This window comes from Punica granatum, chromosome 2 (genome assembly GCF_007655135.1).
Source record: "Punica granatum isolate Tunisia-2019 chromosome 2, ASM765513v2, whole genome shotgun sequence".
In the NCBI taxonomy this organism is placed as follows: Eukaryota; Viridiplantae; Streptophyta; class Magnoliopsida; order Myrtales; family Lythraceae; genus Punica; species Punica granatum.
The window spans coordinates 355,851-373,022 of record NC_045128.1 but is presented as its reverse complement, the minus strand read 5'-3'; the positions used below and the strand labels follow the sequence as shown (position 1 = coordinate 373,022).

The 17,172-nt window shown below is 37.5% G+C and overlaps 1 protein-coding gene across 4 annotated transcripts; it reads right to left on the bottom strand.

Moving 5' to 3' along the window:
* Nucleotides 1-176: 176 nt before the first annotated feature.
* On the bottom strand, nt 177-10,380 carry LOC116194374 (topless-related protein 4-like). 4 transcript variants are annotated; one of them, XM_031523181.1, is made up of 26 exons: nt 10,160-10,380; nt 9,933-10,077; nt 9,577-9,756; nt 9,360-9,473; nt 9,068-9,226; nt 8,785-8,962; nt 8,574-8,697; nt 8,194-8,291; nt 7,098-7,263; nt 6,773-6,882; nt 6,605-6,674; nt 6,376-6,449; nt 6,085-6,180; nt 5,911-6,006; nt 5,231-5,358; nt 4,893-5,127; nt 4,645-4,809; nt 4,468-4,572; nt 4,152-4,292; nt 2,703-2,813; nt 2,440-2,619; nt 1,964-2,092; nt 1,769-1,864; nt 1,228-1,416; nt 927-1,093; nt 177-811 (listed from the first exon to the last, which is right to left on the bottom strand). In XM_031523181.1, exons 2-26 carry the CDS (start codon nt 10,010-10,012, stop codon nt 607-609), a joined length of 3,396 nt encoding a protein of 1,131 aa, XP_031379041.1. In that variant the 5' UTR covers nt 10,013-10,077; nt 10,160-10,380; the 3' UTR covers nt 177-606. The 4 variants fall into 4 exon arrangements, with proteins under 4 accessions (XP_031379041.1, XP_031379044.1, XP_031379042.1 ...); XM_031523184.1 differs by having other exon boundaries at nt 4,152-4,265; XM_031523182.1 differs by having other exon boundaries at nt 4,480-4,572.
* Between the last annotated feature and the right edge of the window lie 6,792 nt (nt 10,381-17,172).

Below are 17,172 nucleotides of genomic sequence, written 5' to 3'. Positions count from 1 at the left end.
TTAAAAAACTCCTCCTCCCGACTTTCTTCACAGTACAGTCGAAAGACCATTCAGAACACAACGCGGTGCCTTCCCGCCCTGCCCCAACGCGGAAAAATTACTTGAAAACCCGTTTTCCTGAACTGATGAGAGCCTCTTCCTTCTTTACCTCCTCCCAACCCTGCTACCATAGACACTGAAAAATCACCTGACCGCCTTTTTTTTTTCTCTCTAATTAAAAAAGGGGGGGAATTGTGAATTTGCCGCCTCCTTTACAACCCACCATCCTAATCACAAATGTTTCCTATCACCATCATCATCAGCCTCTAAAGTAAAACAGTAGAGGAAGGAACCAACCAACCAACCATTCACAACGTTGGAAGAAAGGCTTTGAGGAGAATGTAATCAAAAAAATTATGATGGCTATGATTATGAACAGAACAGGTCCCACTCTTTTTTACTTTTTAACTCTGTGCCACTACTCAGAAGAATTAGCCCCTAGCCTGCAAATTTTACCCTAACATCATCCCTTCATCCATAAAAACCCCCCCACCCTCATATCTTCAGTCAGATTCGGATTCCTGAGTAGTACCGTCATCAAACATCGCACCGAGCTTAGCTATCACCTCATCTCTGAGGTTGATCAGAAACCGCCCCTGCTGCAGCAGCAGCTGTGCTGGGCCCAGCCCCATTTTCAACTGGAGGCGCCGTCCCCCATTTTCCTTCCGACTCTAATGGCTCGAGGACATGAACCCCTCCATCGGTAAGCCCCAATGCAAACTGGTTGGGTTCAGAAGGATGAGCCGCAATAACAAGAGGATATACTCTCAAGCTGTTCAGCAAACCATTAAGTTATTCGCACAAGTCAGATCATTGCCTGTTTAAGAATATAATGAAAGATAAGGACACGTGGAAGAAATCAGTAGCAGCAGAATAGCATACAAAACCTTGGGTTTGGAGTCATGTAAGCAACGGGGCTTATTCGACATCTTAAACTGAGAGTTGTGGCAGTAAGAACACCAATGCTTCCATCTTCAAAGCTCGCATATATCAACTGGCTATCGCAGGAGTACGTAGCATGTGTAATTGGACCCGTTGCTTCTCGGTAAAACCACTGTTCCAGAAGAGATGAATAATAAAAATCATAAAAAGGAAACAATTCAAAGAGAGTCAGAAAAAACGACCAGAAGCCTCGCAAAGCCACTTAGTTTACTAAACACTAGTAGAGTTTCATAGAAGTCAGCCAACCTGCCTAAGGCGTTCTAGCTTGGGGGCTTCATATATCGCAATCTGACTTTCATGAACTACCAGCAAATGGATCTGATCAAGGTGAAACTGAACACGAGTATCAGCAAGAGCAGCTGCCACTCGTCCAGATGGCATCTGCAAGACAGTACTAGCTTGCTTTTCCCACCCATCCGTGCTCCAAACACATAGCTGCGTTGGCACAATCAAATAGCATGACTTTCAGATAGTTACCAAAAGAACTTAATCAGAGCAACTAAATCCTACATATGTTGGCAAACAGCAGAAAAAAAGAGAACACCAAATTACATTTAACGTTAGTTGTCCGACTGACAACCAAGGGAAGACCTCCAGGATTCCAATGTATATAACATACAGTAATTCAGGTTGGAAATTTCTTGCATGGTTGCTTAGGCATTTCATAGTTCATGGAAATACAAATGATCAGAAATGCTCAAAAGTTGGACTTGATCTTAGCCAAAAGGCCAAGAAAGGTTATTATACATGCTCACAAACATATAACATGCGGTCCGTTGATATTTACCTGAGAATCAGCTCCTGAAGAGACAAGGACGTTTAAAATATTGGAAAAAGCAAGGCCTGTGATTCTTTTTTGATGGCCCTTCAACTTAGTTTTGACCTGAGACATATAAGTTACATATAAAGTCAACATCATCCATTTTGCTGAGAGGAACCTCAAATACAAAAACATGTCACACAATCAGAGAATAATGCTCACCTCATCAACGCGTACATTGTAAATTTGAATGGACGAGTCCGCCATTCCTATAGCAATGATATTATTGTCTTGAGGATGAAATGCCAAAAAGGTTGCTGCTGGCGGTGGCGGCATGAAAGTTGTCATCGTCTGCATTTCAATAAGCATATTAGACGTATAATAGTATTAATGGTGGTGATGAGAAGAAATGTGCTAACAATTCTGGCCTTTATATTGTCCAACCAGAAAAAGTTTCTGACATACGTTCGGATCTCAAAAGAATGTTCAAAAGCAGGCATGACATATTGAATTTAACTTTTGCAAGAGTCTTTTGTTAGTTGATCTGGACAGTAGAAACATTTAGCAGCGAAAAAGCACATATAAAACTATGATACATCCAATAATGGAAAGTTCCAAATACCACTGCCTTGTCAATAATATCACAGACAACGCCTATGATTTTAATTTTAGAAGGTTCAGCTAGAGAAAAATAGCACCTTGAATGTCATCATATTGAAAAGAGAGATTTTCCCTCCTGAGGCGGACATAACATAAGAGTCATTCTTAGAAAGTGCAAAGCACGGAACTGCTTCTTCAGGATTTGTATCACTTGTAGGATTGGTCATCACCATTCCACTAGGAGGTTGCCACAATTGCGGTGCTATACTAGCTGTAGCCTGAATCAACATAAATTAAATAGGTAAGTTTTCCATATATTATTAGTGGAAAACATAATACTGTCTAAATTAAGGTCCAGTACCTTTCCCGTAACATTCCGGTCACTCTTTTGCCATTTCCATAGCTTATGCACAGCATTAGATGCTAAAGCCAATATGGCAAGCCCTGAATTTGTATAGATCAATCTGCAAATCTGTATTATGATTTCCTTCTTAGTAATGTAAAGCATTTATCAGATACTTCTTACAAAAGAAAGTAGATCTCATGCTGTGACAGTTAGTATAAGGAATAATAATTTAAAACAACACATGCAAGAGATACCGATGCTTGATGGCATACGAGTGTAGCAAAAAGGATATGCATGATGAAGGCCCGACAATGCATCACATACATAAAGTGCAGAAACCATCACTAAAAGATAATATCTAACAACCTATGTACACCATGTAAATTAGCCAACATACTGATGAATAACCAACAAAAATTTAGAAGCCAAATCAACTCCTATGCATGTAGAATCATAATTATTAGGACAAAAGTTGCAATTTGCATACAATCATTGATAAAGATTTACAATAGAAAGCATAGCAACAGAACATAATACAGATGAATATAGATGCGATTGTGATCAAGAAAAATAGAGTGATCATCACCAGAATGTTGAATGTTTCTTGTGAAGATTCATTCAGTATTTTGCTTTCCTGAATGAAACGGTTGGTCTAAGTTTCTCTATTACATAGCCAGATAAACACCTAAGCCTAGAGTCTACGGACCACTCCCCTCTTTCCCTATCTCGGCCCAACTCCTCTCAGTTGCCCTGCTAATTAGTACAGCCCTGTTCTGCACATCCCAACCTTTGCCCACTCACTCTTCTCCCTACCAAATCAGCTCCATGCTCCTATTCTTTACCAAGCCCACACTCACACAGAGAAATGCTAGCACTGCTATCAATGTGCTCGTCAGCACCGTAACACCCGGGTCAATTTGAGATTTTGTAATCCATTATGGCAGTGGATCTTCCCCCTTCCTCAAATTAGAATACCAACTTACAAGAATTTCTTTATCGGTGAAGTAGGACACAAGCTAAAAATCTGATCGATAGTCCTAGAAAAGGCAATGACGTTCAATTTTCTTCTAAGTACCATTTTTGGTTTAAAAACAGAATAGATAACCATACTGGGAAAAGGAAATGCTAGGTTCAGATTTCAGGCAATTGTTATTTTCCTTCAGTAGCGTTTGGGCTTGAATAACCAAAAGAATAATATTTATTTCTTCAACTTGGACATAACCAATCCGAACAACTGCATGAAGCGAAGGTGAAAAGAAGAAGAAGTAATATGTCTAAAGAGTTTTTAGCAACTAGCAAACAACCATGTGCAGAGGCAGCTATAAGCATCTAGTAAAATTACAGAGTTGTTGCTTCACATTCCATCAGATTTTCGCATGGAATGAAATAAGCATAATATAGGTATTCAAATAAAATTAGGAGGAATAACTAGAGAATAACCAAAAAAGTTATAGGTGTCTGTACCCTCATGGCAGTCATGCTATCAGGTAACCTCATAGAGCGGCACTGTGATTGTTCATTAATTTCAGTGAGCTTCCAAATCCTTGATTTCTCAGTAGAATCATCAGCAATCCTGGGCTTTACATCAGCCAAACTATCACTGTTCTGTACACGCTCAAGTGAAAAGTATTAAATAATTAAAAGATGTTGAACAGACAAAATCATTCTTCTAACATATAAATACATACATATATATATATATGTACGTCGCAAGAATGATAAGAACACTACTAATGCAAGTTTTAACTTCAGCAATATGAATAATAAGTAACCCACTTACAACAACACCCACCATTCCAACCATTGCTTGCACAGGGGCAGCTCGATCAGTGAAGCCTGCCCCAATACTTGGATTAGCAGAAGCAAATGTACCAATAGGAGGTGCCTGCCAAAAAAGTCGAACAATTCAAGCCATTCATTCATCAAAATAGCATGGACGCTTCAATATATGAAATACCTTCACAACAGCTGCAGAAGCAACCCTAGAAGCATCAAAAGGACGATTCTCCACTGTTCTTAACAGCCTAATTCCATCTGTACTTGCCAAGATCTTGATACCATTGTCATTTGTGGAGACAGCCAACAATATCCCTTCCTTGTTAAATTTAATACAAGGTGAAGCCTGCAGTTTTTCAACAACAAACATTTATTATATGAATCAATTGATCTATAGTATTCACCATGGATCACCATCATGAAACATACCGTAAGACCACCATCTGCGTCGGTACTGGTCAGTAGATTAACATTGTCCATGTCCCAGAATTTGACCATAAATTCATCACCAGCAGCCAAGAATCGATTCTTCGTGGTATCAAATTGCACCACAGCAGCAGATCTCTTTCCAAGACCATGATATGTACGCTTGACAGCTCCCTCACTTTCATTCCATTCCACCAAGTATGATTCTCCTTCTTTATTTGTTCCACACGAGAATAACCTAATTATTTCATTCCAGGAAACAAAAAAGAATATCTACAATTAAAACCGTATCAAAGAGCAACACATGATAAAGTGTGTAATGCAACTTTATTGATCAAGACCTGGTCCCATCAGCACTATACGCCATCATTGTAGAAGAGTGACCTGGTGCATCATAGTCAACTCTTGACCCCATGTTATCATACAACCAAGCCTTTATTTTCCCATCTGTTGCTGTTGAGAATATGAACTGAGACAACAGATACAGAGGGAAACAGGCAATTAGTTCCAGAAGAAGGAACTTACCTCATCAATTTTGTTTTGCAATATATGCATCACGGTTTAGTTAAAGCCTAGTCAAATACAAGAAATTTGCAGTTGTTCATCAGAAACCATCAAAAAAGAGACATCACAAGTACCTATTTCTTCCAAGAAAGACATCATAGATCAGAGGTCTAAATTACCTTTTTTCAGCTGCAAAGCACTTTCACTACGTGACTTAGTTGCAATATATGAGATTGCTATTCACCAGCCTCATCAATATTTGGAAGGGCAGAACAGTATTACACGTCAAAAGAGTATGTGCATGTCTGAAACAAGTTTTAAAACACAGAACACGCTGGAAAAAAATAGAAATTTTCTTGCAGTATATGTGAACATATCCATTACCACATCAAAGTGGAAAATATTCTTTCATTATGGAAGAGTAGGCAGCTTCACAAGGAGTAATGACAAGACAATTTTTCTATGGAATCATTTAAGTATTACTATGCACGCATAAATAAGGTAAAATACGACATACCTGAATGTTCTCTTTGTGATGTGGACATATAGAATATACAGGTGCTTCATGACCTTCAAAAATATGCTGCTTAGCTCCAGTCACTGCATCCCACACCTGCATAATTAATTATTAACACGCATTACAGAGGCTTCCGAATGATGCAATATGAATACCAGCAAGATCACTACACACCTTAATCGTTCTATCATCTCCACAAGTGACTATACATAGTTGTTTGTTTGGAAATGAGAAAGCAAGATCATTGACACTTCCAGCATGCGCATCGATCTGCATTGAAACAATTAGTATAGCCAAACAAAGCTTACTAATGGATTGACAGAAACATCCAAAATGAAAAGGATTACCACGTGCCATCCCTCACCACCACCCCACCCCCCCCCCCCCCCCCCCCCCCCCCACCCAACCAACAACCAAAAAAAAGAAAAGGCTTCAAAATTATAGTTTTAGTCATCATTCGCTGACCTCCTGGTGGTTACGTATGTCATCACCGCCATGGAAAGAGTAGATGTGCACCAAGTGTTTGGAGTAGGCGACACCTAAGCAGAAGACCAGTAAGCATTACAATCAGCAGCACAATCAACTCTTACATAAGTATTGCAATTGTTTAAGTCAGCATCAAGGACAACTAGCAGTTCCGTAATGTAATTTATTAAGGAACACAGATAATATTAGGATTTTCAAATCAACATACCAAAGAGTGTTCCATCAGGACTCCATACCACACGATTAACTGATGCAGTGTAATCATTTGATAGAGATGCCTACAATTGAGGCAAAAAGTCATTTCTATGGACAATAAATACAATGGCAAGTGAAGAACTTCCGACCAATAAATCCTTTCTAAAGCTGGAACTCATACCTGTAGTGCCATCGAACATGCTCCTAGATCCCAAACCTTGAAATTCCTCATGGCAATTCTGGCACGGCTGCCTACCTCCCATACAGTGACATCACCCATGTTTGTTCCAACTGAAAATGTGTAAAATATAAATCAGAAAGGATCCAAACACATGGCCACAATCATTAAAAATGATACCAAATTATTTTAAGTCAAGATGGCATGAAAGGATTTTCTCAATTAGCATGGGGCGGATTGAACAAATATACAGATTAAACATATGTGATCAAACAATTGCCTATACTCGAGCAAAAGGGGGGAGGGTGGGGAAGTCAGAGTGGCATACCAAGAAGCAGAATTTGTTGCACAGGATGGAAGTCCATGCTCTTGACAGCTGACCCTTGGTTTAGTGTCATGACTACATTCTTAGGCAAGTCATCTGAAGAATAGGAACTCTGGCCATGGCTCTGGCTATTGTATACAGGAAGAATATTTACAGGCAAATTGTTCACCTATTAACATTCATGCAACAAGCAGAAGCAATAAGTTAATCTAGATTTGGTAAAAGAATGCCACATCCTAATTCAAAATATATCAGTCTCAATGGGTGAGGAATGACCATAGACAAGCTACAATGCACATCCACGTGGAATTTCAAAGACAGCTATAGAATCTTACAAGTTAGAAGTCTTCACAACTAAAATTTATCCGAAATTTCTAGTTATCTTAGCAAGAATAAGATCTCAAATAGGCTTGATACATTTCATCCTAATAAAATCTCAAAGCAAACCACTAAATGGGCAATCTGTCATTCCCCTTAGAAGAAAAGGTCCATCTGCTGGGTAGCGTCAAGGTAGCATGCAGATTGAATGATATGTCTATCATTCATGCAGAGACCTTGATCAATACGCGGAACCACTAAATAGGCAATCTACTGTTTCCCTTAAAAGAAAAGGTCCATTTGCATGGGCTATGACAAGGTGGCATGCAGATTAAATGATATGTCTATCACTCATTCCGGGAACTTCATCAATTCATTTCATATTCATTTTGCGTCGTAAAAGAGCTTTTACTTACATTCCAGGAAAGCAAATCCATGTTTACGAATTTCATACAATCATGAAAACAACACCAAGCCACTTACAAATCTCATATCAATCCTCGCAATTTTTCTCTTTTCATCAGCTTAGCAAATTCTTATGCAGCAGTAAAGAAGTCACACTTATATTTTGATAGTGGCACTTCATCCCAGGATATCCTATGGATATCTCATTCACTACATGATTTCTCAAATTCAACTGAAAATGAGCACCATAATTTATAAGTAAAACGTGACAAACCTAAACCGAAAATGAGGTGTTGGGGATCGCATTCAACAGAAAATGAATGAGAATGGAGAATGTAACAGAAAGAAGATAAACTATAAGACAAATAAGGAGTACCTCGTCAGGGATTCCGAAAGGTCTTGCTCTCTTCAAAGCGTGTTCAGAATCAGCTGTTTGGTAGTCCATGGGCGAGTTGCTAGGCCGCTTTAAGATAGCTGCACCAAGATAAAGGACAAATAGATACATGGTACTCAAAGAGAGAGGAACAATGGAAAACATCGTGCAAATGCCAAAAATAAATAATTAAATAAGGTATAGTATCACTGAAGTTCATGATTTATGAATTTTCCTAGCCAAAACCAAAGGAAACTCAGCATTATGCCATCAAGTAGGCATATATTCTTCAGTATGCAGTAGACTATTCATGCAAAACCTGTGCAAGTACAAAATAGAGGAGATTGCATAACATATTAAAATCATCAGAAAGTTTCAGCTACCTGCATTATTTGGAGCAGCCAGACCTATGGGTCCTGCAGAAGCTGAGGGGTGAGGTACAGGTGCTGGATTTGCCATCCATCCAGCAAGAGATGTTGGAAGAGCAGCTGGAGTGGGCTGAAAGGGCTGCAAAGGGGAAAAGGAGCTCTCCACATAAAGTTATCAGTCACAACTTAGAATAATAAGCATATCACCATGATAATCAGAACTTACTCCATGAGCAGCCAAAGGAGGGAAACCTGGCGCCTTTGGTACAGGACCCATTAATGGGTTAGTTACAGGGGACGGTGCACGAGCACCATTTGGCTGTCCACAGCTATGGTCTACAAACAGGGTTTTTATGTCGGGGTTAGGCCTGGGATTCTTGCAAAGCTGATGCTGCCAGTTCAAACTGCCAAAAACCGCAAGAAAGTAAGGGGGGAAAACCTCCTGAAGATTCAACAATCAAAATTAGAATATTATTTACACAAATACAGGCAAGAGTTTAGCAAAGGACCTCTGATTAATCAGAGTTCGGAGCCTTGAGTTTTTCAATGTGGGGAATTGAAGCTTATCCCGAAACAAGGGGTTAGCCTCTATCAACTTCTTCAGTTCAGTCAACATTATACCCCTAGCTGACTTGGTATCACCGTATTTGGAGAGCTGCTCATTCTCTCTGCCAGCAGAATTTTCGTCAGCAAGCAGAACAAATTTCAAATAAGAAGTTAAATGGACGGATGCCATAAACCCTGTAAGTGCTGAACGGAACATCGACTAAGACGAATCGATTTCAGGGCATGAGCACGCACCTAAAGTTTTCAAGCGTCAATAACTGCGTAATCTCCTTGAACAGATCCTCATTAAATGCAGAAAAGACTTTTAAGTCCTTCACTAAAATGTCGACGGCTTTGGCGCGATCCCGCCTGCAAAATTCAATAAAGCAAAATTGACCAGATGACATAATTCAAAGGTTCATTACCAAATAAGCAAGCCAGTTAAAAAAGAAAAAGAGATTATGAGACATACTTGTCTAGTGCTTCAAGGTACTTCTGCTTCCGTATCTCGAAGAAGATCTTCATCGAGTATCTGTTATCGTCTACCTTTGTGAAGCCAGAGAGATACTTCTCCACATCATCCCACTCCCCATTTGTAACCAAATCCTCGAAGTACCTCATGTTGAAGAAAAAACCCGACTCTTGCTCCAACCTACATTACCAACCCGGCAGTTGAAAAAGAAACATCAGCAAATCAACCGACAGTCATGAATTGGAAGCAGCAGACCGCGCGCACAAGGGCATGCATAATAAAGAGGAGCGCGCGTGCGCACGCACACACGAACAAGTCACAATGATGAATTGGCAGAAGGAGAGAATTGGACATACTTGTGGACGGTGTCCTTGAATTTCTCTTCATCAAGGAACTGAAGTATGAGAAAGACAAGTTCTCTGCTGAGTGAAGACATGATTTGCCTCCAGGCGCCTTGCAGGCCGTCGCTTCTGAGATCTAAACCCTCACAGGCCCCAACACCTAAATGCAAATCTCCAAATTATGCAACATGAACCGACAAAATTCGAGACTGCAACAACAAGAGAAATTGAAGAGCTTGAACCTGCGCCGAGATTTGGTCGAGAGGGCAGATCGGGAGGTTTTTTTAATCCCTTTTCTCCCCCACTGCACACGCTTCTGTTGTGTCTTGAGAGGAGTCTGTATGTATCCGTCTCTCTTCAGAGCTCAAACGCTCTGTCTGTCTGTCTGTCTCTCTCTCTCTCTCTCTCTCTACTAGTCTGGTCTGGTGTGGTGTGGTGTTTATATAGAGGAGAGAGAAGTGGTTAGGGATTTGAACAAGAAAGATGGGGAACCGAAGAGAGAAGAAAACAATCAGACAAATTAAATACCGCGAGCTGAACGAGAACGAGATGAGAGATATTGATAACTTCTTTGCTCGATAGGACCAGGGACGTATTACTAGTCGGGGCCACTGATAAGTTCTTCTACTTATATAAGCCAATTGACTTATAGGCGTAGTCAATTGTTAACCCCTTATCATTAAAAAGTGGATATATTGGGATAATTACATTTTGGCTACTACACTTTTAGTTTTACGACATCTTGCGCCCTGGAGGCTGTCTTGTATCAATTTGGTCACCGTTGTAATGTTTACCCGTCGATAATTAGTAAGTTTACAAAGTGCCATAATTCAAGTACTAAGTTTACACCTCATTCGAATAAAATCATATCATTGAGTAATCCCACGATTAAATTTGGTGTGTGAAGTATTAGCCCTCGCAGAATGGATGTGCACCCACCAAAAGAATGTCCTCTAGGCGTATGAGGAAACATTAACAGGACACTTGCCGTCTAGCGGCATCATCATTGCAATCAATCCATAAAAACATAAAAAAATCATCAATATCTGGTGTCGTGAGATGAATAGAAAGAAAGAAACTACCATGTTTCACATTCCCATTCTGATGTGATTGTGGAACAATATTGCGATGATTTTCAATCAATATCAAAACCATTTCACGAAATAAATTTATAAATTAAATTATGTAAAATATGTCCTCTCGAATTATCTTTTATGTTAAGAGAATTAATAATTGTTGCATTTCGACTTGAAGTCATTTAGATTATGAAAGTTTGCATCTGGGATGTTGTCGAACCCGTGATAAGTTTCACTCCAAGAAACTTATATTGATGTTCAATCAGTGTCAAACATTTCAGAAATCCCTCCAAAGGAAGTCAACATTTTCACAACTGTGGCGAATAGCTCCCTACAGCTAAATGTTGCATATGTATGTATTTATATATAATATGATTTCTATAAGGGTAAAGTGACTGAAAAAACTTAAATTTTGCCTCTTTTTTCAGTTTTCCCATAAACTTATTTTTGGCAAAACAATACATAAACTTTCAATTTTTATCCCATCTTCCATCCGTCCAATTTTTGGTTAGTTTTGTCGATGTGGCAATTAACGGGTGCCACGTGGCAGACGACGACTGAAGTGGCAAGCCACTTCATAAAAAAAATTATTTCCTTCATTCCATGTCCTTTCTCTCTCTCTGACTTTTGACTCTTCTGTGTTCTAGCCTATCAACACCTTTGTGTTTCCCTTGCTTTTTTGAGGATCAGTTCGCCATTAAATCCTATATTAATTATTCTTCTAATCTTATCTCTTTTGTATATTATTCACCAATAAATAAGTTATAAGAATAGAAAAATCGTGAGAGAGACAGAGAGAACAAAGAGATAAAGTAGAAGAGCAGCAGCAACTTCTACGTGGAGCAGGGCGCCTCCTTCCTCTATCGACAATGGTTTCACTCCCAACAAGCAAGATAGCTGCAAGGGAAAGGGACATGAGCGGGGGGAACCAAAGGGACACGAGTAGGACAGCAACAGGGACACGAGCAGGACAGCCACAGGGACACGATGGAGGCAACAAAGGGGACACGAGCGGGGAAAGCCAAAGGGACACGAATAGGGGTGGTAGCATATAACTGCAGTTGCTGAGTTTAGGAGCTCTAGGAGGGGCAACCAACAGCTGCTCAAGGGGCAGAGGAGGAGCGGACTGCAGTAGCTCAGCGGCTTGGAGGATGGACGAGCAGTAACTGCAGCTTAGGGAAGGTCAGAGGAGTGGAAGAGCAATGGCAGTAGCTTTAGGAGCTTAGGTGAGGGACCAAGCAGCTGTGAGAGTAAGCTGCAGACTACAACGTGATGGAAGGAGAAGAGAAACAGAGGATGAAGCAGAGTATAGGCAGCAGCGCAACAGTAACAGCAGGAAAAAGAGGAAGAGATGAAGAGAAGAAGATGGATGGGAACAAAAGGAACAACAACTAGCGGTGATGATGGTGAGGGGTGGGAATGGCAAGGGATGCGAGATGAAGATGGTGGAAAAGGAAAGGAGATGATGAAGTAGCTATGATGGAAGGAGGTATAGGGAAGAAGGAGAAGAGAAGGATTGGATGTTGTGGTATGATGATGATGATGATGATGATGATGATGATGGAGATGATGATGGAAGGGTTGGAGATGAAGATGATGATGGAGGGGTTGGAGATGGTGATTGTGTTTATGGGCTAACTGCGGCGACGGACATAAGATAAAGAAATGATGGTGGATGTTGTGGTGATGGAGGTGACTGCGGTGATGGACAAAAGGGAATGAATGATGGTGGATGCTACGGCGATGGCGGTGGCTATGATGATGGACAAGAGGGAAGGAGGGCTCTGTATGTGTGTTTGTCTATTGTGCTCCCCTGGAGCCAAGAAGATGTTGGGAGAAGGAGAAGAAGGGAGAAGGAAAGGAGATGTGTGTCTGCTTCCCGAAACTGAGAGAGAGATATATAGGAGATGGAGGGAAGAAAATAATCTTTTTTTATGAGGTGGTTTGCCACATCGGCAAAACTAAAGGAAAATTGGACGGATGATAGATGGGACAAAAAATTTGAAAATTCTTGTATTGTTTTGCAAAAAAAAAAAAAGTTTATGGGAAAACTGAAAAAAGAGGGCAAAGTTTATAACTTTTTAGTCACTTTACCTTTTCTATAATATAGCTGTTTTTTTTTTTGGTATATTATTTCGTTTTATATGGTACCACGAGGCGGCAAATCATATAATCAATAGTCAATAGATGATTTTGTATTTAGTAACGCCTTTACATATACGTCTATAATAATAATTTACATAATATCAGGAGGTGCATATGCATAAAAGGCTTTTGATATACTTGTTTGGTGGGGTGTAATGTAATGGGTATTCTATTACGGATCATCATTACACCTTGTCTCCCGTACAAGTATATCAAACAAGTATATGTTAAATACATATTAATAATTATATAGAGAGAGATGAGACGGGAGATCTTAGAGGAAACAGTATCATCATCTTCTTCTTATTATTATTATTATTATCATATGACGAAGATGAATAGGAAGACAAGAGGGAGGTAAGGATATAAATTGTAAGAGCTATCAATGTTGACTCGCCAAGCAGTGTGATGAAGTGCAGTGCATGGATTTGTCCTTTGTGTTGGCATTAAGTTACCACGCGCCCCCCGTCCCTCATCAACTTGAAACGTATCCCCATCTATATTATATTATATTATAATATATAATTGCTACGTCGATCATCGGATTCCGCTATGTATGTATATTCGTCAAAATGGAAGCTCCACATGCATTTATAACCGATAAAGCCCATTAATTGTATGTAATTACTAACCATGTACATTAAATATACCTAAAATAAACTTACTTTAATATAAAATTTATGCTTAATTACATTACTCTTATATATATTTATATTGTATTTATCGGTTGTCGCATATAGTAAAATAATGAATTTTAGTTAACGTTCAAATTAACTACCTCTAAACTTATTTGCCTTCATATCTACGTATTTATATGCAATTTCGAATTAACTATAAATATACATAGAAGTACCTAATATAATTATTAATATGTATTTAACATATGAAATGAATTTATGAATCATATATATTACTCTCATATCCATCTGTATAATATAGATAGATTAGACAAATGAAATACAATAGTAATCTCCCCAACAACAACAACAATAACAACAATAATAATAACAATAATAATAATTAATAATCATATTAATAAGAATAACAACAACAACGATAATAATCATATCAAATGAATTTATGAATGATATATATTACTCCCATATCTATCTATATAGAAATATATTGATTTTCGACTTTCCTTTCTATCATAAAATCATAAATGCCAGTTAAAATTAAAATTAAGTATTTTTTGAATTAATTATATGAATTATATAATCAACAATGTGACTATCTCTAAATACTCAATCATGATACTATCAACTTGGATTTTATGTTCAACTTGCTAAAAAAGGCCACCAGTACGAGAGAAATTAAGGCATTGTTTGGATTCACAATAAAAAAATATTAACTTTAACTCAACACACTACACAACAAAAATACACATTTCCCAAGTAAAAAATTTTAACTGTAATTTTAACTCAACATACTATACAACAAAAACACACATTTTCCAAGTCAAATTTATAATCTCATCTCATTTGTCATTTTTCACAATCAAAATCAAAGTTACTTTAACTCCGAAACTAAACGCACCGTAAATGTTCATCAGGTGTATGCTTTGTCAAGATAAATTAGTTTTAAGAACCATAGACATTATTATATTAGTATACCTACTATTTTTTATAAATGGAGAATTTTGTTTGAGTTAATTTGAAAAATTGGTTTTTTTTTAGGAACTTGAATTATTCGTTTTGGTTCATTTGTATATAATCTTGTTTTTATTCTTAAAACGACTCATTTGTCAATATGAATAACAACTTTGACGTCGTAAGTTTTCTTTATTGAAAATAAAATTTCATCAAATCAAAATATAATAATCTAAATAAATTATGGTTTATAAACTTCTAATGAGTTATTAACAAGTGAATTTCTTATGAAAAATAAATAAAAATCCAACGCAAAGCGCGGGTTATAGGCTAATAACTCTCTATTTATTACGGAGGAGGTTTTGTTTTTCCTTAAAAGCGTTTTTCTTTCCTTTAAAGGAAATTTAAAGGGTCCAAAGGTACTCTTTTTTTTCCCTATATATTTTTTAAAAGTATGGGAAGTATTTGATCATTAATTGGAAGGAAAAGGGGAAGAAGAATGCACCTTTTAGCGCGTGATGTCATATATCCTGAGAAAAGCATGTTTGTTAGATTGAAGTCGGCAGATAACGGTATGAAAAATACCTTTTTTCAAGTGATTGTTGCTCCGGCCATTATGAAGAATTTGTTGGCAGCAAACCCACAGAATTTTCGAGTCACAAGAATAAAAAAAATTTCTCGAGACTTCTCAAAGATCTATATTGGGAAAGAATTTCAAAGTGAGTGAAAGGGTTTGAGTGTTTTCTATATGACTCTTGGAAAAAGAGTAGAATATGTATCAAATGAGTATTCACAACTCTTTAAGCAATCATGTCCTTTCAAGGATAATCACGATCCTAAAAAATATAAGGTTGTCGGTGAGAACAGGTGCGAACCTTTTCTCATATTAAGGACAAGATTATATATGGATTTTTATATAAAATACAAGGGCATTCTTGAAAGTTAAATGTGGATAAACAATAAAATGAGTTTCGTACTTTTATATATTGTATAGATATACAGTGCACATGTTTAAACTTATAGAAATTAATATATGTAAATATTATTGCATTATTGTATTGATTTGAAGAGTTTTAGTTAAAAAAAGTTTATTATAAAAAAATATATTTATTTATTAAGATAATATATTTTAAAAATTAAAATAAAACAAATTATATGATAACTGGTTGATTTTTTTTTTAAAAAGTTTGATTTTTAATTGAAAATACTATTTATCAATTGGAGATGTTACTTGGTAAAATAATTAAAAGTAATGATACATAATTGAGTTTTCTACATGTTTATTTTAGGAAAAATAACACCGTACATCACAGTTTGAAGACAAGTATCACAGTACATCATATTTTGAAAAATTAACATGGTGCATCAAGAAAATTTTGAAAATTTTCACCGTGCATCATATTGTTACTCTTCCGTCCAAAATAGGATTAAATGGTGAAGTTACAACATTTTTAGGGGACATTATTGCACAAAATAAAACTTGAGAGATTTAAACGAAATAAAATGAAAAATGTAAAAAAAAAACAAAGAAAACGAAGGAGCTGATCGGGGGCGCCCGCCGGCCACCCGGCACTCCCGTCGGCAATCGACCCCTCGATTAGGGTCTCCGGCCGGTTTAGACCAAGCCAGCGACCCCAATCGAGGGGTCGACTCACCCCGGGGTGCCCCCGACCCCCCCAATCGGGGTTGCCGGTCGGCTCAAACCAGGCCGGTGACCCCAATCAGGGGGTCGATTGCCGACGGGGGTGCCGGGTGGCCGGTGGGCGCCCCCGATCAGCCCCTTCGTTTTCTTTGTTTTTTTTTATTTACATTTTCATTTATTTCGTTTAAATCCCTCAAGTTTTATTTTGTGTAATAATGTCCCTGAAAATATTGTAATATCACCATTCAATCCCATTTTGGACGGAAGAGTAGCGATATGATGCACGGTGAATATTTTCAAAATTTTTTTGATGCACCATGTTAATTTTTTGAAATATGATGCACTGTGATACTTGTTTTTAAATTGTGATATGTCTTGAAATTTTTCCTTTATTTTATGACATTAAATTAAGCATATAATTTTATTTTTTTATTAAAACTACTAGAATGTGAACTTATTATTAAACAAAAAAAGCTTCAATTATATAATAACATTTTAAGAAAATATTTTAGTACGAATTTGAATAGAGTAGATGTAGAAAACTCGATGCAACGCATGGGTAATAGCTAGTACATAATGTAAAGGAGAATTTGTACATTGTACATTTAGTTCATCAATACAAATGATTAATTCTATTTTCTATAAAATAATTCCATTTCTATATAAATTATTATCTAGATAATAATTCAATTCCTATAAATAAGTAATTAAATGTATCAATATAAATAAGTTAATCAATTCTAGTTTTATTATCTTATAAAAAATTATTCATATTAAAAATTTTGAAAATTTCCTAGACTGAA